This window comes from Centruroides sculpturatus, unplaced genomic scaffold (genome assembly GCF_000671375.1).
Source record: "Centruroides sculpturatus isolate CEXI.00-Female unplaced genomic scaffold, Cexi_2.0 scaffold508, whole genome shotgun sequence".
Classification (NCBI taxonomy): domain Eukaryota; kingdom Metazoa; phylum Arthropoda; class Arachnida; order Scorpiones; family Buthidae; genus Centruroides; species Centruroides sculpturatus.
In genome coordinates this window covers 243,565-266,962 of record NW_019384691.1, presented here as the reverse complement: position 1 = coordinate 266,962, position 23,398 = coordinate 243,565, and the positions used below count along the sequence as shown (strand labels likewise).

General features: G+C 32.3%; 2 protein-coding genes and 1 pseudogene across 10 annotated transcripts in view; 1 reads left to right on the top strand and 2 right to left on the bottom strand.

The window, feature by feature from the left end:
• Positions 1-20,321, top strand: part of LOC111627335 (DCN1-like protein 4) — a 67,965-nt gene extending 47,644 nt beyond the window's left edge. For 5 of the 9 annotated variants that reach the window (XM_023370894.1, XM_023370892.1, XM_023370893.1 and 2 more), the window contains 6 exons: positions 12,385-12,467; positions 14,369-14,445; positions 14,521-14,612; positions 16,864-16,972; positions 19,786-19,888; positions 19,959-20,321. In XM_023370894.1, the coding sequence (XP_023226662.1) occupies positions 12,385-12,467; positions 14,369-14,445; positions 14,521-14,612; positions 16,864-16,972; positions 19,786-19,888; positions 19,959-20,023 (529 nt within the window). In that variant the 3' untranslated portion in view covers positions 20,024-20,321. Of the gene's footprint in view, positions 1-547; positions 987-1,329; positions 1,656-12,384; positions 12,468-14,368; positions 14,446-14,520; positions 14,613-16,863; positions 16,973-19,785; positions 19,889-19,958 lie in introns of those variants that run through there. The other 4 variants (XM_023370889.1, XM_023370888.1, XM_023370896.1 and 1 more) reach the window with 4 other exon arrangements.
• On the bottom strand, positions 7,630-8,791 carry LOC111627337 (annotated as a pseudogene).
• LOC111627334 (transcription factor A, mitochondrial-like) overlaps positions 13,145-23,398 on the bottom strand; it is a 30,296-nt gene continuing 20,042 nt past the window's right edge. Inside the window, exon 8 of the transcript XR_002756982.1 lies at positions 13,145-13,560. The gene's annotated coding sequence lies outside the window, so the exon portion shown is untranslated. The remainder of the gene's footprint in view (positions 13,561-23,398) is intronic.

Sequence of the window (23,398 nt, the reverse complement as noted above, 5' to 3'; positions counted from 1 at the left end):
GATGAAAGCCATTAGTTAAAGCTCTGCACCCATTTTTTTGAGGGACAGTTATTGATTATAATTAAAAAATAATTATAATTAATGATTTAATTATTTACTTACTTTAAATATTTAAATTATGTCCACTTTCCTTTGTATAATTTCAAAAAGTTTGACGAGAATAAATTATTTTTTTCTCTTAATGTAAAAAAAATTGAAACAAAGCATTTACTAATAAAAAAAGCTTTAAATTATAAATTGATTAGAGCAGAAAAATTGAAGAAGTGTTGTTTTTTTTAAACATTTATATATAACTTTAGATGAAAAAGATTCTTTGGAAAGTTGCCATCCGGACGTACTAATTCCGTGTTTAAATTAACATTTTATATAAATATAATCAAGTGCTTTTTTTTGAAAATTTAAATATTCTGATAGAGAACGTCGGAGATAATATTTATTTAAAAGTAGTTTTAATACCTTATGCACGTAAATAAATAAATTTTAGCAAATTATCATCAATTTATATTAAATTTAAGCACTTAAAAATAAACAGAAACTCTCAAATTACTTAATTAACCTTCAGCCTTTTTAAGTAATAAAATTGATACGACCGGTATTAACTAAACTTCCCGACTATTTAATTAAAAAATATTATTTAAAAATGGCTATAAATATATATGAAATTTTAGACGGATTTAAAAATATACTGAAACGATGCTAAACGGCGAAGTATCGGCCGATAAAGTAAATATGTTTTAAAGTAGTTGTGAAATAACATTTCTGTCATTCTCTAGTTACCTTTGGCTTGGTTGTTTGTTTCTAAATATAGTTTTACAACAGAGTTACATAGAGAATGTCCCTTTGCCGTCTAGGCGTAAGCGTTTCATGTGCTATCTTGTCCAGTTAGTAGGACAGTTCTGTAATACGTTACTTCAACACCTTCATCTGCCAGTGGTAGAGTATTTAATAATGGGCGACACCAGGTAGTTGTGGATGTTTAAAACCTTGTAAGAATTATTTCACATTAGATATAACACTAACTTATAGATGAAGAATTACTTTATTAACTATTATATATTTAAGAATAAGTTTGTTTTAATAAATTTTGTTATTTTATTTTAATTGAATTTTTTAAATTTTAGTTTTGTAAGCCAAATTGATTTTTTTTTTCTTTTCTTTTTTTAAAGCAATCTTTTGGTGTTTTCTTTGTATTTTCTCTGTTAATTAATCTACTACACACCTACTACTTAACTTACTACCATTATAAAATATAAAAATTTTAAATTAATTTTTAATTTTAATTAAATCCTAATATTTTTATGAGAACATAATTTTATATTGTTGAAAAAATACATAACATAATTGTTTTTTAATTGAGTAATTGGGTTTTACTGTATCTAGATTTAGCAATACTTAAATTTTGGAGTACTCTATATTGCTTGTATCTAGTAAATGAGTTAGGAGATTGTCTTTAGATGTCAATTGACTTTACTTAACGGACATTGAATTAATTGGTGTTACATAACCACAGTAGCTAAACCGCGGCTTGTGAGCTGCATGCGGCTCTTCTCGATCCTTATTGCAGCTCTCGTATAAGTTTTATATAAAATACAGTTTTGATAGAGGATGTGACTCTCGTATTTCTGATAGGTGATGTATGACTCTGTCGTGACAAGGTTTGGCCAGTTGTGTTATATAACGCTAACTAAAATTAAATTTATTTTTCATGTTTACATCTAATTTTCAAGCAGTCTTTACAAATTTAAAATAATAATCTTCCTTTAAAATTTTCTTGAGGATTAAGGCATCGAAAATACTTGTAAATTTTATAATTACTGTGTTTTTTGTATTACTTTATTACTTCAGTTAAAGTTAATTAATGTCAAAAGACAGTCTTCTACAGTTGCAAACTATATTGATGATAATTGCCATTCTAATATTTAACTAATGCTCATATCTTTTATTGCATTATATGTTACAGTAATTAATAATAAGTAATAATTATTTAATAAATACTATGTTGTAGTTGAATAAAGACAAAAATGTAATTAAACCTTTAGTTTATATTAGTATCATACAAGGAATGACTGTACTTTTAGAAATTAAAGATAAATTGATAATGAAAAATGGATATTGATATTGGTTATTTGAGAAATTTAAAAAATAATCTCTGAATATTTATATAAAAAGATTTATTAACTTTATAATTTTACATTAATTTGTAGTAAAATTAAAATTTCTGAATACATGTTTGGTTGATTGATGATTTTACGTGAAACTAAACAGATGCTATGCTTATTTATTGCATTGTAATTGCATTAATCAAGAACAATGCCTGTACATCGTCACGATTACAGTGGTCTTCATCCAAACAAAATTGCTCGTGTCTAAAGTACAATTTGAACTTGTAATGTAGTGAATGGGAACAATGCTTTAGCAGATTCAAAACTGTAAATATGCACTCTGCGCCAAAATTATACAACTAATAAAAGAAATCCTGTTAATACAATGTTGAAAATACTAGTGTTGCTGTTTTTACGAAATTATTAAAGTACATAATGCCAAAAGACAGTGTTTCTTTTATTAGTTGCATAGTGCTTTAACAAATTCTGCCATTAATTGTATTTATTCTTCATTAATAAATTGTTTTTTAGCAAGCCCATATTGGTCCACAGTGTGGTGACTGAGTGGTGAGAAATGGGGCCCAACATGGATCCCCTGAAAAATTCCTGGGGTTTTTCAACCCGTCCAGATTTGATCCCAGGCAGCCGCCCTAACCGCTTGGGCAACACCAACAATATTTAAGTTATGGGGTAGTATAGTATACTGTTTATTCTAATGCAGTTGTGCAGTTTAGTGAACATTATCCTTACATTCAAAACATTTCTATCAATGTTTACAATTTTATTAATTAAAACTAATTTTGTTTTACTTGTTTTCTTCTTATTTTAATTATCTATTTTTCTTTTTAACATTAAATAAAGAAATGTCCACTAACTTTTACTTCTTTTATGTTGTGTTATTTCTTTCATTTTATATTAGTTTGTTTTCTGTTTGCAAATTTCATTTTCTTTATTTTACTTGTCTACTAAGCAAGTATAGCCTCATTAATGTAACAAGAAAGCAACTGTTTCCTATTAAAAACTAATGAGAACATAAAATGCACTAAAATGGCAATAAAATGACGATAAAAGTATATATGCAGTAATAAAAACATGCATTAAAAAATATTTGAAGGATAATAAAAGTTCTAATACAACAAAAAATTACTTTTGCTTGAAAAGTAAAGTGAAGGTATAAATAAGAAAAAATATAAAAACTACACATTAAATTGTATACATGACTAAAAAAATAATTAAAAACTACAATAAAAAGGGGTGTTATATCATAAAGTGTCATATGTTATCCATCTTTTACTTGGAAAAAAACCCTGAGAAGAGGGTACAGCTGCATCCTGCACACTCCCCTAAGTCTACTTGTGTGTTTGTGTACTGTACATACATTAATACATGTTTTTTTTTTTTTTATTTCTGTTCTGTGAATACTAAGAGAGCCTATTTTTCAAGCCCATTGTGGGCCTGGCCAAATCCACAATGAGACGTCCAGGTGATNCAACTCATATCTATAAACCTATTACCGGTGCGCGTATCATCACACTTTGATGTGTGATGATATGTGCACCGGTAAAAGGTTTATAGATATAGATAGTTGGTGTTACAAAAAAACAAAGATTAAAATGTTATTTTTACTTCTGGTATGCAAATATTTAATTCTCTTTAAAAGAAAAATCACAAATACTTACCTGAATATTTAATTTTAGTTTAAAATTTATAAATTATTTGAAAATAATAATTTATACATTGAATGTTTTGTTTTACTTCAAAATCTATTGATTTTAAGGGTAGTGATGACTTTTATATAAAACATTGTAACGGTTAACAACGAATAACATCTTCATTAAGATCTACCTCTCTCAAGATTTGACATGACAGCTCTCTATCTCCCTACCCCTCTAACCTTTAACCACTAAAATTTAATAGCATCAATGCATCAATGCTCCTCATACACAAGCTTTCATGCCAAATTTTGTTTCTTATAAACGCCAATACACACACGGACTTTTTCCTTTCAGGACTTTTTTTAGTTCAGGTCTCAAAACATGGAGAATATTTTGTCTTGTTTAGAAACATTTAATAAAGGGTTAAAGAAAGAAATGTCTTGTTACTTACTTTCAAAAAAAAAAAAAAAAAAAAAACAACAACAACAGAAGCCAGAATGTCTTCTAGAACAAGTTTAAAATATTACCACTTTAGAACAATGAAAATTTAATTGTGCATGTTGGACTTCTACATAGATTCAAATATAAATCTGTATATATATATTAAAAGCAAAATGTTCTCTCCTTTAAACATGTGCATTTAAATTTTCTTTGTTCTAAAATGATACGGTAATATTCGAAATCAAGTTGTTCCAGAAGACATTCTGGCTTTTGTTCTTCTTTTTAAATTGAAATTTGCTTCTTCCCGAAGAAGGTTGTTTAAGACAACTGAAAACATTTGAGAGTTAAAATTGCACTGCATGTTAAAGGTCTGAGTAAGAGTACTGCAGTTTATTTCTCTATAAATTTAAATAAAAGTTTGTGTAGGTTACGTAAGTATGAAAGGTTGAATAGCAAGTACATACATTTGAGTTAAAAGTAATTAGTTTTGTATCATTTTTGTGTGCAAAAATCCTTCCTTAATTGTAATTTGGTTCTTTGCCTTTTTCATGACCATCTTTAGATCACGAGACCTAAGCTCATAAAGAAGGTGCTGCAGTTTTACAAAATGGCTACTTTATCTTGGTCACTTGTAACTAATCAATGTAAAATTAATCATTTATTACTGTCTGGTATAATGATATATGCTGCCTGTATCTGTTTATCCAGAGATTTTATAGGAGAATTATTGCTAGCAGGACACATCATTTTACGTGGTATTATCAAAAGAAATGAGCAGAATCATTCTATACATATTTGTGCTCTTTGTGTTAAAAAACATCGGCTTTGACATCTGTCCCACCGGGGCTGGATTTACAAGTAAATTATGTAAGCTTTTGCTTAGGGCCTCGAGTTCCAAGGGGCCATCAAAAATTTTTTCTTTTTATGATTGACTTCTAAAATTGTGAAGGGTTGGTAAGGTGCCTCGCACAGAGTTCAGCAGCTTAGGACCTCAAAATGCTTAAATCCGGCCCTGTGTCCCACACAAAATTACTGGCATTTTAAACTTGAAACAATCCAGATAAAGTAGTTTTGTTTTTAACACCAGAGGGTGCAAATCTGGTGAAAAATGCAAATAAGTAAGAGCTTGCTCAATGTACCGAATACTACGTAGAGATGTTAACAAAATTAAAATTTCTTATCTGAATTCTTTGTTTGAGGTAGCAACAGAACATTTTTGGTTTCTAGTTATATTATTTCTAATCTTTGTTTTGGTTATTTTAAGTTTCAGAGTTTGAAATTTGTTAGATCTCAATTGTTATATCAATTCTTCCCTGGTAGAGCATCATATGCATAATCTGGTAATAAGATATGCATAATAAATGGAATTTCTTTCCAGTTATTTAAATGTTAGTCTTATGAATAAGTTGAGAATTATTTAGGATTTATCTATATAAATGTTAGTAGGGAGACAAGTAAAAACTTATTTCTTATTAGCATACTTATATCATCGTCGATCATCGAATTGAACATCGTCAAATTGATACAGATTGTTGTATTTAATGACCCTTGTCAGGTTTGTGATTCAGAAATTGAACAATTTATGAAAGCTAATGGAAAATGGAACAAAAAACATTGGAATGCCGAACAAGGTTTAAAATATAAAAATAAAATATTTGACAATCTGTTACACTACAATGACACATGCAAAAGAATAACAAATAACTTGTGACAAAAAAGGTCTGCTGGGTTACGTCATGACTACATTGAACCAGGATTTCCAGGTGTTAGATGTATCAGGACCTTGTTGAGTGTTCCTCTTATGCATAGGTTTATAGATATCAAGGGTTTCGATGCATCTAAGATGGTGTTAGTTTCTGACATGCTTGGTGACCTTCATTTCATCCCAACACATCTAATAATTGATTTTACACTGTTGTGCAAAACTTAAGCAACAATTGTTTTTTGTCATAACTCTGCAAGAAATCACCTGGGAGACACGAAATTCAGAATACAGAAACAGTATTTTGTACTTAAGGGATGAAAAAAGTATACTAGTGCAAAAAATGAATAGAATGCATAGAGTATGGAATCAAAGCCTTCTTTTTATTGTAATCTTGCATTGCGCATGCTGACTACGTGCATTTTGCATGCCCTTGTGTCACTTGTGATGTCGTCTTCCTGCATACGAATAACCTTTCTACTGAATTGGGTATTCATTGTGCTGATCACAACAAGCCCTTTTCTACAGTTTCATGGCTGTCTGCTTAAAAATTACATTCTTGCTAAAGTTTTGCACACCAGTGTATTATTGTAATGAAGTGAGTTGAAATTGTAACATTGAATTTTTGCAATATTCTTTGCAGTTGTAATGTATTTTTTGTTTTGTTGTCAGTAAGTCCCATACTGACATTTCTAGTTTGATAAAGGTAAATTTTTAAAATCCGGTGCGAGGATTTTGTTTTATTAAATTTGGACCCTACCTTTCTTGGTAAAAAGAAAAAAAAAAGATAATTGAACCGGAAAATAAAATGTTTGATCATTTGAAATTCATAATAATCAGTGAATTTAGTACAGACTGACAGTTCTTAATCTTAAATATCAATATTTAGCAAGCCATAAAATCTTTTACAATCCAAATATCTTAAATTTTGCATTTTTGGGTTAAATCTAGTAATTCAATAAAAAAAAAAAACTGGAATTTTTCTAAACGTACACAGTTAGTCCTCTGTCTTATGCCATTAATTATAAATTAATAGTTAGATATTAGAATATTTGGCTTGATTATTTTCCTTCTACAATTTTGATTAATGTAATATTAAGATTATATGCTGAATTTAATTTCTTAGTTACCTATATTGCTTCAGTTTTTGGTGTTATATCAGGACACATTCACACATTTGCTATTTGCTGAATGCCAAGCAAACATTTTGGCAGATACTGAGTTTTTTGGGTAGTTATTTGTGATGAATTCTTGGTATTTGCCATTTTCCAATTCTTGTTGGTAAATTGTGCCAAATCAAATGAGATGAATATTCAAAAGACAACACAAATATGTGGAGGAGACTGTGTGGACAAGATCTGGAATGTGGTACGGAGGTAACTCTGAAAGTTTTGCAATACAGGAATACTATATAGTGGCCTGAAACAAAATATTTTTTATTTATGTTCAAAGCACTCTCTTCTGGCCAAAATGCACTTTACGTAGTTGCTCCTTTCAAAGATCAAAAGCATGATGCCACTCATTTTCCAGAAATGCTATCAAAATACTCTGTTAAGGAAGCTTCAGTTTCATCCTCTGTGTTTTAAATTTGCAACTCTTCAAATGTGTTTTGAAATTAAAAAATAGCCAGAAGTCACACAATGCCAAATCTGATGAATATGGTGGATGTTGAATGATTCTTATATTACAGTATAAGCTTAAAGGAAATCAACATCCTTCTTGACAGTGTGTGAGGTTGAATTTCACATCATGATAATTCGACCTCAAATTTTCAGAGACTCCAGAATTCTAGGAAGATAAACTGTAGTGTATCAATTAGCCGTTACTGTCTTCTGTTCATCAAGCTTAATTGCTTTTGCCAGACCAGTGCTACTGTAAAAAAAACAAACATGACTTTTTCTTTTTATTGCTCTCTGCCTTCTCAGTTGTTGGAATTGGATCATCTTTATGGATCCATATTTGACTTTCTTGACATGTGAGACAGTTATAAAATGGTATGTATCACCTGTGACAATCTTAGAAATAATCTAGTGTCCATCTTGGTTCAACATTTCTAGTTTTCTTAGAGATTCATGACACTCTGACTTTTCGAAATCTGTCAACTCGTCAAGACACTACTTTTTTTAACTGTAACTTCTTATGCAGAATGTATGTAACTGCAGAGGCTCCAATCTATAGTCTCTCCTGTATCATCTCATAGGTACCTCTTTGATCTTATGTAATCATACGTTGGACAGCAGTTACATTTTTAGGAGTCACTGCTGTTCATGGTCGCCCTTCATGTGGTTCATCATGGAAGAAAATACAACACCTCTGAAATTTTTTGTAACACACCTGAATAGTAAAGGATGGAGCATCATCCCCAAAAGCCAATTTCAGTTATTTATTTCAGTCTTTGTCATTTAGTCTATCACAAAAATCATAGTAAATCATCGTGTGAAGCGCTTCTATAGAAAGTTCTATTGCTACTATTACAATACAATAGAAAGGTTAAAGGGCCGCACTCATAGGTATAGCCCAACTACAGATGAAATGGAAGGAAAATGTGAAGTTGAAGAGGTGAGAGAGAAGAGGAATATAAAGTGAGATAGTAAAGAGGGAAAAGAGAAAACATAGGAACCGGGGCAATGGCAACACAATTATAATAAAGAAGCATGTTACGAAAAAGTTGAAAAGCAAGACATGTGACGAATAGTTGCCCAATTAGACGATGTGATGATAAAACCCTGTGGAAGTGATAATGTGCCAGATTACAGATGGGAGACTGAACAATGAGGGCATAGCAATAAATCCGGAATGGCTAGTCTGACAATTAGCCCAGCACATTGATGCTATGGGCAAAGTCTGTAAAGGCACTGTGGATGGTCTTGTTATTTACAAAAGTCTTGAGCTTAATATCATTGATATTATGCTGAATGATATTAATGAGACTTCTCCTTTGAGAAATATAGTGAAGACAGCAGTAGATAATATGGAATGGTTCCTCCATCTCGTTGAGAGAGCAAGTGCACTGTCCATTGCCCTTATGGAAGAACTTGCAAGAGGTAACAACCAAAGTTGCTGTGACTGGTCAACAATTGAGTAAGATGGAAGGAGGGGAGCAGATGCTTGTTGTCCCTTCTGATTATAGCGTCGGGAATAATCACGGGTGGGTTAACCTACCCCTTGGAGCTGGCATTCCACCTTTCCTACCAGTACTTCCAGCAGGCCAGACTAATCTAATTGGAGAACCAGATGGGAGAAACATTGCTGTAAGTTCAGTGGTTAAACCTATCAGGGGTGGAGTGAGCCAGTAGATCTGCCCTCTCGTTCCCTGGAAAACCGGAGTGACCCTTCACCCATATAAATTTGAAGTCTATATCCTTCATGAGTAGAAGAAGGGTTTGGACAGTTTCACTGACAATGGGGAGTTTCATGTTGAGGTTTTTAAGTTGAAGGAGGGTGACTCTACTATCTGTAAGAATGGTTGCTTTATTGTAGTACCTAGAGTTGGCATTATTCCTGATCCATCTTAGTGCATTCCTGATAGCCAGTGATTCTGCTTGGTTAGCCTTACAGTGAGGAGCCAGCATATACTGGGCCTGATAGACATTTATGTTGCTGTAGACCACCACGATGGAGGAGCCCACACCCCCTATCCAACTTAGAGCCATCCGTATAGATACAAAGGCCAGTGGGGACACAGAAACCATCCATGAAGAAAAGATGCTCAGTGGTGAAATTGGGATGTAACGCTTGAAGAACTGGCTTCAGCTTCAGGTCCAGGCCACGATCAGCTATAAGACTAGCAATATTAATGGCATCAGAATGGACTTTTATTTTTTTTGGTGATTGAGTTATACTTTTCAGTGGTAATTTTATTGTTAGCAAGTTTATATTGATGAAATTTCCATACTTTACTTTTGATAACTAAGTCAATTGGTAGAAGATCCGCAATTACAAGGATGGCATCAGTGGGAGTGGTTCGGTAGGCCTTTACCACTGAGATAGCTGCTAGGCTCTGAGCAGAAAGTAACTTCCTTTTAATGTGAACCTTGTCTACAGAACTGCCCCAGATCTCCAAGCCATATTGCTACTATTAGAGAGAGGTCTGTCTCACTTAGATTAAGAGAGATTGATGAAATTTGTTTATATGTAATGTGTCATATAAAGTTTATTATTAAAAAAATAAACACTTCAATTCATTGCAGATGGTTTTCTTGTACTGCAAAACTTTCAGAGTAACCTTTGTATTATTTGCAACTTTGTTTTGTGATTATGGCTTTTAAATTGATGGCATTCCTTAGATAACAATTCTGAATAACCAGGGGTTGTTATCTTTCTCAGTATACAGTAAAGTATTACTATGTATTGTATTGTACTGTACTCTGCAGTTTGCACTCTATAGAGACAATCCATAAGTAAATAGACGTTCGTATTTTCAGGCACTCTCTTATATTTCACAGTATCCATATTATACAAATACGTATTAAAACCATATGTTGCATGCCAATATTAAAACCACAGAGCCTTAATCTGGGTGGGCATGGAATCGTGTTTTGCTATCTTGACCTGTGGAATATCAGCCTGCTTGGCATGCAAACACTATTAATAAAAGTTCTCTGTGGAAAGTGCATTTTTGTGAACTTCATTGCATTGCACAATGCAGCAGATTTCATGTGTGTTCAACGAGATTCTTGTTGGGTGACTGTGGAAAGTTGCCACAAGCTAGGCAATTACTCCATTTTGCATTGCATTATGATGATATTAATTGCAACACACAGAGTTCAACTCTTTATATAAATGATATTACTAGTAGTTTTATATATATATTTACTAAACTGCAAATAAAAATAAAGAAAATAACTAATGGTAAAGCAAATGAACAAATATCTGAAAATAGATATTTGGGACTACAATGGACTGACTAGACCAGTGATTCTCGATCCATGCTCCATCGATCATGAGTGTTCCACAAAAAATTTTTAAAGTTTTTATTGCAAATTTATTACAGCATATTACTTCATTTGTATACAATTCCACATTTCTATTTTATTCAATACAATAAAGTTTATTAGTTTATTGCTTCGTTGTTTTGTGAGAATAGTAAACATGGAAATGTCTATTGATTTTTGAATGTATTGATGCTAATGCTCTGCATAATAAAAAGTAAATTAATTGTGTTCCATGGTCTCAGAAAGGTTTAAAACTGCCGAATTAGATGGATGCTTTAGCATGTTTATGATACTTCAGTGATTGAACTTTAATACTTTATAGTACTTGAAATATTTCACAGAGATTTCAGATTATTTCTGTAGCACAATTGACGTCCTCTTTCAGTCGTACCATTTTGTTTTTCTGAGAAGTCTGCTTCTACTCAAACATTTTGTGTTGACGAGTGGTCAAGTGGGTTAGTTAGTTAAACGGCCAGACTGATATAACTTTATTAGATAATAATTAGATATATTAGATGAATAGATCATGTAAACTGGCTCGGCCATTATTTCATTTATTATTAGCGGCATTATTACATTGAATGTTCCACGGTATGCCTATGGATTTGTAATATGTATTTTATATATGTATTATTTTAATGGAGAGTAACATCTAGAAAGTGTGCTTGTTTGTGACTAGTGTAGTCTATTTCTAAAACAAGGTCAAAGTTGTTTGACAGCTTTGTATCCAAAATTATGTGCAGTTACTTGTGCCAAATTATGGTAATGTCTAACAAACTTTACAATTAAGAACTGACGATACAATTGTCTTTTGGTGTAAATATACTCAAATTAATTTAAAACACAAAAATATTTACAGGTACTTCAAAAAAATCCAAATTTGTCTCCTTTGGGTGAAGAACAAGTGGAAAAGGTTCCTACTTTTCCCATTCATTATGCAATTAGATTAGAATTTCACCTGTCTTAGCCATTCTTCAAAGTCACTTAAGGAAAGGATCAAGAAACACATTTTTGTTTTTATGCTGCCAAGCTGCACAGAGACATCTTGGCAGAATGACAAATTTATTCGACCAGACAGACATAATTGATGTTAAAATTAATTTATTTTGTCAAGTGTATATACTACTTTAATGTTAAAAATATTGAATACCTATTACCATATTTTTATGCAGTTAATCAAGTAATATTTTAGTATTCTGTGTACAGTACATATTTAAATATTCACGTTTATTATTACTGTATACAGTTATTTTCTAATACTCTATCCACTCTGTGGACAAGAAGGCTGTTTTTGAGTCCATCTTGGAAAATTGTGTTTTGATCTTACATTGACACAATTTCCTGAAATTATGGGACTATTTAAAAATTTAATTTTATAAAACTAAGGTAAGGGACCCCATTATGGCCGACTGGTGGACCGTAACTGGATCCCTTACCTTAATTGGCATATTTTCTCTCAAAGATTGCGGTAATTTTACTTCTAATTTAAAATAACCATTAAGTACGATGCAAAATTTAGTAAAAATTAATATTAAAATTTTTGTTTTCAGCGTAAGAAGATCAAGAACAAATGAACAGTTGGATCAAAGCTATTCAACTAAGAGATGCATGGCCTTATTCCAAGAATATGCATGTAAGAATTAGAAATGTGTAAAAGCATTTTTTACTGAAGATTTCATAAATTTACTTTTAAAAGTATAATTTGATCAGTATTTTATGAATTTTTGTACATGTAATAATTTATTTTTCGTAAATTTAAAAGTAGGATATTACCGTTTTCTCAAAGTTGTTATGTAGAATCTTTTATCTAAAAGACTACACATTATTCTTATGGATTTAAGAGGAATTACGAGCATATCCATGCACAGTAATTTCTCTTAAAAAGTTGCCAATGTCTTCATGCTAAAGTGGGATTTCAAATTTTTGACTGTTGTATTGTATTTATTGTTGGCAAGATGGATGATTTAGTTTACTAAGCAATAGCTTTCGTAATAGCATGTTACGTGACTTCCCACAGGGTATATCTTTTTTATGGATACGGTCGATGCAGTCAAAAGAGAAAGGTGAATAACGCACAAGGAGGGCTACCTCCAGAATGAGTTGAGTTGGAATTTAATGAATACACGTAGATTTAACACTCGACCAAAGTTTGTGTGGCCTACTTGTGATACCTTCTAATTATTGTTTTAGATGGCATACGTAAGATGCCATCATTTCTAAGACTTCCTCTTACTGCTTTTTACTTGGCCAAAATAAAATGCATCTTGCAGGTGACATAAAATGACAAGAGTTTAGGGATGGATCAAGCAGTTTTTTTGGCCAGATACTCATTTGGATGTTACTTTTGCTGAATGCTGAATATCAACCAATTTTATTATATTGAAACTGCATGAAACAAAAGGCTTAGTGATGTTTTTGAATTTTTTCAAACTTTTACATGTATTTTGTTAGCACCTCCATAAAACAAGTCAAAAACACTGAAAATTAAATTTCAATAATTTTATAAACAAAGAACATGATTGTCCAAAAGTTTCATAAATTAAAGTTTTTAAAGTACTTGATTAATTAACATAAAAATAATTAATGGCAGGCTGTTCAAAAAAAATAATTCTTTGTTTGAAAATGAATTTTCATCCCCCTTGAGTCATTGTCTTCTACCAAGAGGTCGTAGTGGCCATTTTGAAAATCGCTGGCTTAGAGTAAGGTGAAAAGCAGCATCTTCTACTCTGTAATAAAGATTATATACATTTATATTTTAAAAAAATTAGTGATGAAAAGTAAAAACTTAAATGCCATTGTTGAGGTCTGATCTTTTTGTTTGGCAGCTCTAACAAAATTTCCTGCTTTCTTCCTATGAAGGCAGCAGCATTATTGTTTCTTCATTATAATTTTATCATGCTTGAACTTATAAATTCAGTTGAGACCAGATATGGAATGCTTAGGAACTGGAAACCCTGATTAACTATATAAGAACTTCTGGTTTGGACAGGAAGTTACATTATTTCATTTTTTCTCCAGAATAGAGTTAGATAGATGACTGGCATGACACTCTTGTTAACAGGAAAAGTATGATGTACAGGGGCAAGACACTGCTAAAATCAATAGCATCATGCATCAAGTTCTAAAAAATTGCATCCCATCATTGTGACAATGCCACAATAAATAATTCTCGTTAATAAATATTGTTTGCTGAGATCATTTATTAAAGTTGTTATTTATGCCTTTCCAAAACAAAAAATTTCTAAATATCCGAGTTTTTAAATGTGCTTTCCATTTTATTTCTTTTCTCCCTCCCCAACTATGAGATGATTTGACCAAATAATGCCAAATATTCAGTTCTACATTGAGTTATTATTTTTTTAAAAATATAACAAAAATTTCCATCCCAATGTCTCCCAGTGATGATTTGACTGGATAAGTTAATAAATATCTTAGGAGTTGCTAGTTACATCATCTTCCAGCTAGTTACTTCCAGTCTGTACAGGTAGTATGTACTCTACTTTTTATAATTACTATGTAAAATTTATGTTTTAGCTGCCGACGATCCGGAAACCGTTGGCCCGGAAGGTATGGAGAAGTTTTGCGAAGATATCGGAGTGGAACCGGAAAATGTAAGTTTTTAAAAAATTATTTTTGAAGTGAAGCAAGTAAAACAAATATTTTTGTTAAAATAACATATTTTATAGATTGTTATGCTGGTGTTAGCTTGGAAGATGGATGCAAAGCAAATGGGTTTCTTTTCGGCATCAGAATGGTTAAAAGGGCTTTCAAATTTACAGTAAGTAATTTTTATAATTAATTATAAAATAATTTTGATTTACTTTTCATTCAGATTTTTATTTACGGACATAAGCTCTGGCTGGTATATGACCCCCTGTCCCACGAACTCTAATGGCCATATTTATTACCTCAAGTTAAATCCAGATCAAGATTTTAAGTTGCGAGTTTGGTTAAAATCTGAATCTGCCATGCATTAATTCTTGATTTAACTTGCCACTTTTGATGAGATAATTTCCAAATTACAGATTAAAGCACGTGCTATTTGAATTCTTTGTAAAACAATACAGATGTATTAAATTTTTATGACAGTTCTAAGCAACTCGCTAAAAATTAGCAATGATGAATAAGCAGTTGATTTACATATACAGTTAAATCATCACAAGATACTATTTTGTGGGAGAATATAAGTTACTGTGGAATTATAATGGCTGTATATTTGTTATTTTATTTATGAACGAAGCTCTGCCTGGTATATGTTCCTCCTGCCCCGTGTCCCTCTTCTCTAGCAATGCTGTAACACCTGTATTGTTAGCCAGAGTTGACTTAGCATAGGTAGATAGGCTACCTATGCTAAGTCAACTCATGCTAACAATGCAGGTGACCCATGCTTGGAAATTTCTGGTTATATCCCCACTAATACTTTTGTCTTGGTTAGTATAGTTTCTTTAATATCAGTATATGTTGTTTACTAAACTTTGAAATCATGTGTTTAGTTTACGCATGACAATTCCTGCAGACCCATCACAATACACACTTGGACAAATTGGAGTGTGTCTGTTCAATTTGAAAATTTTTTCATCCAGTGTTAAAGTTAGTGAATATGAAAAATAAAGTAACTCTTAATCTAGACTTGCCAGCTTTGATTTAACATGTTATTGGTGAATGTGGCCATAAGGGGATCTTTCAAATTGTACCTGCTGTGGTTTGACTGGGTCCACAATTAGGGACAGCCAGATGGGGAGGATGGGACCCGACATACTGTCACCAAAAATATTCCCAGGCTTTTTCAATTGCCTCAATTTGATCCTGGATTCTCAGCGGTAGACCGTCTTGATTGTCTTGCTGTCATTTGTTACATATCATATTCTATCTGATTCTGACGATACATTTTTCTGTTGGTTTAGATTGTTTGTTACTTTGGAAAGTTAAAATATATTGTGAGACTAATCGGGGGTAGGATGTTACAAGTTCTTGACTCTCCTACCTCTTAATCGACTCAAGACCTTGAGGTCCGGTCTTGCTTGTCCAAAGGATGGGTTCTGTTGAGCGAAGGGTTATAGAGTTAAAGATCATTAGAGCTTGTTTTACGTCAGGATCTGACACCAATCTATCAATTTATCAGTGGATAGATATGCTTTTACATGAGATCGATTTAACAGGAGCGATCTCGTTCGTGGTTTCCAGTTCTCTATAGAGGTGGTAATGGAGGAAGGAACACACACCAATTCAATTTCATTACAATATACCCATTTATTGTAGAACATATTTACAAGGTTATAGATTATTAAGGGTTCGAGAACACATATCTCTCTCTGGATTAACATTCCGTATAGGTAATTCCATTCGGGAAAAGTAGCTGACAATAGATAATAGTCGTGATCCTAACTGCGTTTCGAAAGTTCTCAAGAGAGAGCTTACATATCATCACGAGTAGGATAAATACCTCTAATCGTACAGGATAGTTTCTTGACGGTCTTTGAGTTCAGATCCTTGGCTCATTGAACTAGTTCGTTGATTCGACGTAAGTCCAAAAATCGTAGAATAGTTCAGATAGGAAGTCTATCGAAGATGGTGGTGACGAGAGGCAGAAAATCCACAGACACGCTCACAGTACAAAATAATCCTTTTTCCCCGTGTCATCATCGCACTTGCCTTTTATGTGGAGGCTCTCTTCTCGAGATTTCCCCACGTACATCAAAGGGTGATGATCTCCTTTGACCAATGGTGGGTTAAGTGACAAAATTATGACATAACCGTTAACTCATCTTCTACAAGGAAGTATTTTCATGGGAACAGAGTCATAAAACTCCATTCCCATGAAAATACTTCCTTGTAGAAGATGAAGATCGATTTTTTATGAGAAAATTTGTTGGTTGCTTTTCTCTTTTTGAGTTAACCCTAACTTTTATAAAATCGTTTTGGTAGATGGATTCAAATAAAAATATTCGAATCTCAGCATTCTTAAATCCTGGCCATCACAATATTTTTAAATTTATGAAAGTAATTTAAGAATTTTGTTTTTTTTTCAGATGTGATACAGTGCAGAAAATTCAGGGAAAATTAGACTACCTCCGTTCTTTGCTCAATGAACCAGTCACATTCAAGAACATATATAGATATGCTTATGATTTTGCTAGAGTAAGTAAATTTATATATTATATATATATATAAGACTAAAAATTAACTTTTTTTATGTTACTTAGTCGACACATCTTTCAAATTTGTTACACTTTGTTTTCCTCGTAATGAAATAATTCTAGTGAGGCATGTAGGATTATTCCAAAGTATTTTTTGTGATTAATATCACGTGCACATCCTAAAATATTAAAATCAATTGTTAATAAATTATTCATTACAATAACATGTCTGCCATTTACAGTTCAAACTTGATGTATTCTCTAACAATGCTGTAGCATGTACCAATAACATGAATGCTGGGCTGAGTAATTAATGCCCGAGATCTTTGAATTATTGAGTTTCAGTTTCAAGTCGGTGATAAAAAGAATATCTAAGGAAATTCAAGTGTAATGGCTTTATTTTAAAATTAATACTGAATTATCTGCAGAATAATTCAGTATTAATTCAATATTTGTTTGACAAGTGGTATTGTTGTAGCATAAGAATTTTAATAGTTGTAGTTCATTTTTGGTTACTTACTTCTTGCTTTAATTTGGATTATTGGAGTTAATAGTTTAAGTGCTATTCTGATTTAATATAAATATGAAAATATAGTTTATTTTTATACAAAAAATACTAGTGGAGTAACTTTACATTATAATTTTTTCACCATAGAATTATCAATATAAATATCAAACACGNTTCACTGAAAAGCAGTTGGCAATCCTAGCCATTAATCAGTTTTCTTTGGAAATGAGATGGTAGAGGAGGTCTGATCACAATAGCTCTTAAAGGCTCTTACCAAGTAAATAGTACATAGAATCCATCAGCAATGCTTGCAATGTATGATAATGACTTTGGTTCCAAACCCTGCAATTTTAACTAAGTCAGAGTCTCTTTTGGAAAGATGTTACTATATTTATTCTATTTAAATGTGCACCCTTTTCAACTTTGAGAAGATGAGAGACAAAGTGCACTTCTCATTTATACTTCAGAAATGAAACATGTTAAGTGACATTATTTAACATGCTATAATACCAGAAATGATACTAATTTCTGGTATTATAGCATGTTAAACCTGTTAACTGTAATTTGAACAGAGTTTGACTATGGTTAATTGATTTTACTTCATAACTGTAAAAACTTTTAATTAAATAATTTTCACAGTTACAAGACAATAAGCTTGATTTAATGCAGAGAGGTGAGATGTTTTTTGGTGAATGCATTCCTATTCCTCCATTTCTTTTAATAGTCACTTCTCGTTCGGTAATTTCTCGACACCTGTCACTTTTTTAAACTATTTCCTTAATAAAAGTCTGTTCTGACCCCATGATCATAAATTAAAAGATTTTGTGTGTTCCATTGCTGATGTTGATCTCAGCAAAGCAGAGAATCTGTGCACAGTATTACAGTACACCTTGGATATGCCATCAGATAGGAAAATTAGAATGAAGGAAGTAACTGACAGAGTGATATTAGAAATTTTAAAAGACTTTCCTCTGAGTTGTTGCCACTGAAATACAAAATGGCCAAGGTACTGTCATGCGAGGATTAGAGAAAGCACAAAAACTGCTAGATATTACATTAGAAACTCTTATGGATAATAACTGGATAAATGATTTTACAGCTGATAAAATTGCTAAGCAATACAAAGATATTTTGCCTCCCTGGGAATTAGGGACACAGTTAAACACTACTTGAGACAGCAGTACAGGTTTGATGTGACAGACTAAGCCGGAAAGAATCAATGTGGTGAAGTGAAAGAATTTGAAACATTTGTGAAGATGATTTTAGATATGTCCCATGGTAATGTTTGTGTGGAATGTGGATTTTCCATCAACAAAGAATGGTTAATGGAAAACCAAAAGAGACATTTGTAGTTTACTGGAAATTACACGATATTCAATATACTAGCTGACATGATTATATGTGAAAATAGTTTGGGCTGAAATTCACATTGCATGGTAGAGATAAAGGAAGCTATAATGCCTTTTTTCTCCCTGTTTACAAGCTAAGAGAAAGACTGGAGTGAGAAGTTTATAGCTGCAGAAATGACAAAAGAGCTAAAGAAAAAGATAATTCTCACAGAAGCTAATGAGATTGAGAACATTTTTTTTGCAGTTCTCCCAAATGCATATTAAAGGTTTATTTTATTCTATAATTAATGAAGAGTATGATTATTTTATGATAAATACAATTCACAGTGAGTAAATATATAATATTGTATGTTGATGGTGTGAAGAAGATTGTCTATCACATGCAGGCTTAACATTTTGAAGCAGCAATACATGAATTGTTTAATCAAAATGAAAACAAATTAATCATATTTTATAAGAAAAGGTATTGAACAGCCTTATAACTGTGAGTTTCATTTGGTAACATCAAAAAAGTTGGGGAAAAATGCAATTGGACAATTTCCAATTTCCTTGAGGAAATTGTCCAATTGGTAATGGTTTTCTGTCAAAGCATGAAGTGCTAGCTTACAAATTAATTAATTCTTAATTAATCTTGTCAAGTCAGTTAGACCTTTATCAGAAAAACCATTAGAAACTGGATATTTGATAGAACCATCATATGGAATAAAGTCATTGCATTGGTTCTGTCATCTCTAATCTATCTTTATTTATTCTTCTAGAGAAATGTGCTGTTAGTAAAAGTTAATATAAAATAAAAATTCCCATTTAACTTACCATTTTTACTAAAAACACAGGGAAATCTCCAAAAAAGGAAAGATTCGACCGTACATTAAAGTCTATATTTATATATGTCATACATATGCTCAACATTAAATTTTACATAGATTAGAAATTTATAATTGGATTTTTGTTTTTTAGCAATCTAAATATAAAGTAATAAATAAAGATCAGTGGTGTAACGTTTTGGAATTTAGTAGAACAATTAATTCAGATTTAAGTAATTACGACGAAGACGGTGCTTGTAAGTGGTTTTTCGTTATTTCTGTCGCTTTCTTTTTCAATACTTAATGCAAATTTAAAATATTTTCCAGGGCCAGTTTTACTAGATGAATTTGTGGAATGGTTAAAAGCCAAAAGAAATTTGGGACAAGATTAAATTAAAACAAAAAAATTTTCTTATGTACATGTGTGTGCATGTTTGTATGTGTGTGCACGTGCATGTCGACTACCTGATTTCATTTGTATTTAAAGCAGCATAGTGCCAAATGCCAGCGTCGCCACGGATGATATCTCGGCATTGCCTCTCCCATCTCTTACGGACTGAATGCGTTGCCGGTCACGACGTGTCGGGCCGAAATTTTAAAGGAATGGGAATTGCAGTTCTTCAGCTCAGGACATTTAAAAAAAAAAAAAAAGAAAAGAAACAAGTGATTGAATAACACGAACAATAATAATGAATATCAGAGCAAGAATCTAAGATTTTGTTATTTTCTTAAAGACTATATACACAGTATTTAATCTTCCCTAATTGAAAGTGTTCAGTCCTTCCAAACAATGTGATCTTGTCCCTTTTTGAAATTACACTTATGTATGCACAAGACGTTTCTTCGGCCATTTTTGGCTTCAGTCTCCAGGAAGAGAGAATTGCGGCAGGCCGGTCGGACGTGCTCGAATGTATATTGACGATTAGATTTTTATGTGTATGTACAGGGAATGTTTGGTATCGAAAACTGTAATAAAGCATGGCTCCAAAACAGCTGAAAACAATAAATGTTTTGTTTGTTTGTTTGTTCTTAAAATCACGTGCTCCTCGTAATATGCAATTGGCGTGAAGTGGACATAAAAATCTTTGTCTTACTCGACGCTAGTCAGTTATCACTAACTCTTAATAGTGAGGACTGAACACTGTCAAAACAATCAATTAGTACTCTTTCTGACGGATCGGCTTGATCGCAATTTATCTTCCTACCTCCGCACGTTTTCTCAGGTTAATTTGATCATTTGATTCTCTATGTTGCAGCTAAAACACGTCACACATTAAGAAAACCCCCACTTACAATGTCTCTCGTTCCACACTAAGGATTAAATTATATTTTCTGACAGCATTCGGATTAATTTAAGCCAAAGCGTCGTACCATAGAATTCGAAATCGAGATCTTATTTTTGTGGTTTCGAAAAATTTCCTTGTGTATATAAAATTAGTACATATGTTTATATACGTTATATATTTACACACAGACACAAATACAAAAATAATATAAATAAAATGTATATGCAATGTGCTTGATGATTATCTGAATGCTGAAATGGTACAAAAGAATATGAAAAAAATTGTAAATTTTTTGGAATATGCTACTGTACAGTTTGAGATATTTTGAATGTTTTTAATGTTTATCAAGTTAGATTAATTTACTTATTTTAGAATCTAGTTTAAAAAAAAATAAATTTATTTTAAAAAACTGGTTGTTGCGTCGTCATTACTTTTGAGTAAAAAATATGTGGCTTCTCTTCATATTTTGCAACATACCTTACAATCAAATCTCCACGTAAAGCCTTCCCAAAAGTTGCTGACAAATACTTACAGAAAATTTTCCTTGTAAATATTAGAGAACCTTTCAGCATCTGTGATTTACTAAACGTGTGGTTTTGCAATACGAACATTGCAACTCGAGTGTAGAACTCGTTACTACACGCAACTCTTGCATGTAGTATCGAGTTCTATGCTGAAAATGGCATGCTAAATTGAGGTTTGATTGTATCGTATCATTTGCTTCAGAAATGACGCATTCTTTCCGAATATATAAAGTTTAATTATAAATTTCAAATGTTAAAATTAGTATTACACCAGCATACTTCAAATTACTGTCTTACATATGTTTAATTAAGTTAAACATGTACATAAAACCTGTGTTGAGCAGTGTATTGTTTCTGCTTCAGGAATTCATTTTTCATAGACCACACACACATATATGAAAAATGGGTTGTGTTGAGGTTAAGAATGACATGTTGCAAGCCAATAGGCCATAACAACCAATGCCTTTGTGAACAGTTTATTAAACTTTTACTGGGATGTCTGGCAATATATCAAGATGGTGTAAGCATGCTGCACCATATTGGCATTTGCAGGCTTATTTTGTCACAAAATTTTGGGTTAATATTGTGAGGTCCCAAACAGATCTGAACTGTCACAAAATTCATGTTAAAAAGTATTTTTTTAAAGAATGAATGTAAGAAAAATATTAGATGTTAGAAATGATTTTTTGCAAAGAAATGAGCAAGTCACAGTGTGACTCAGATGCATATTAAGTTACCGATTGGTGTTAAGATGGGGAGTCAACTTTGACACTGGTGCTTGCATGCCATAAATGGAGTTCAATTAAATCGGAAGGAAACAGACTAACAAAAAAGGAATGATAGGAAACCTGCACTTATAATTCTATTCTAGTTCTAATGACATCTCTGATGTGTATATGGGAAAGGTGTTGGATGAGTTCGTCTCAGATAGACTTTTTCCTAGGACTTGAATCGATCTTGTTTCATATGGAAATGGGAGACAGGATCAATCGGAAAGTAACAAGTAAATCTCGGAACCAATAGGAGAGGTTTGGGGAATGAATTATATAAAACCCCCAAACTTTAAAAGACAGGTGTGCACAAAGTCTGAACAGCTAGATACAAAGTTAGAAGTACTACCTGATTGTTGAATCAGGTAGTACTTCTAAACCTGTGTCATCTGACAATTCTAGGTTGCCAGAGTGAAATTGTTATCACTCCCAGTCACTGACAATTTCCCCCCTCTATCTGAAGCACCTTTACTTTCAAGATTCATCCTAACAATCACTGTCTCATCACTGCTCTGGGACTATTGTCTCAACTCTCCTCACCAGAAGACACACATCAAGTGAAATGAACATAATGCTCACTGAAGGAACTTAGTGTCCACTGACGTAAGCAACCTTCTTAGTTTAAACTAAAAGGGTTTCTCTTGTAAAGGTACCTCATATCTGTGCCTCCGTCGTCACCACCACCCACGTGCAAAAAGACCCTTTGCTATTTGAACAGGGAATTAACGATTCCCCCTTTTTGTCCCCCTCACATTATGGAAGAGTAGCAAAAACGGTGTTAATAATATAACTGTGGAGGTGGCCATTATGCTTCGTCAGAGCTCGCCATATCCAGAGCCTGACAAATGCAATGCACATCAGTTGCTGCACCAACAAACTCATCTGTGAATATATTAAGATATACACATATCTTAATACATCACAGTTCAACAATGCACCATTTGATGCATACTGTTATGTACCCATTGATTTGGAAGCAATGAAGAAAGACTGACAATTTTGGTAAATTTCACCAAACCTCCATTTATGAACAAGTATGAAGAGTAAAGAAAATTGTGCTTTCCAGAATACATGGACAAACCAGTTCACAAGAATGGCATAAAAATTTTACCAAAGCACAACATAATGCCAGGTAGGACCAAATACAGAAGCAAGGAAACTTCATATTTGATATTTGCTTTTCATGG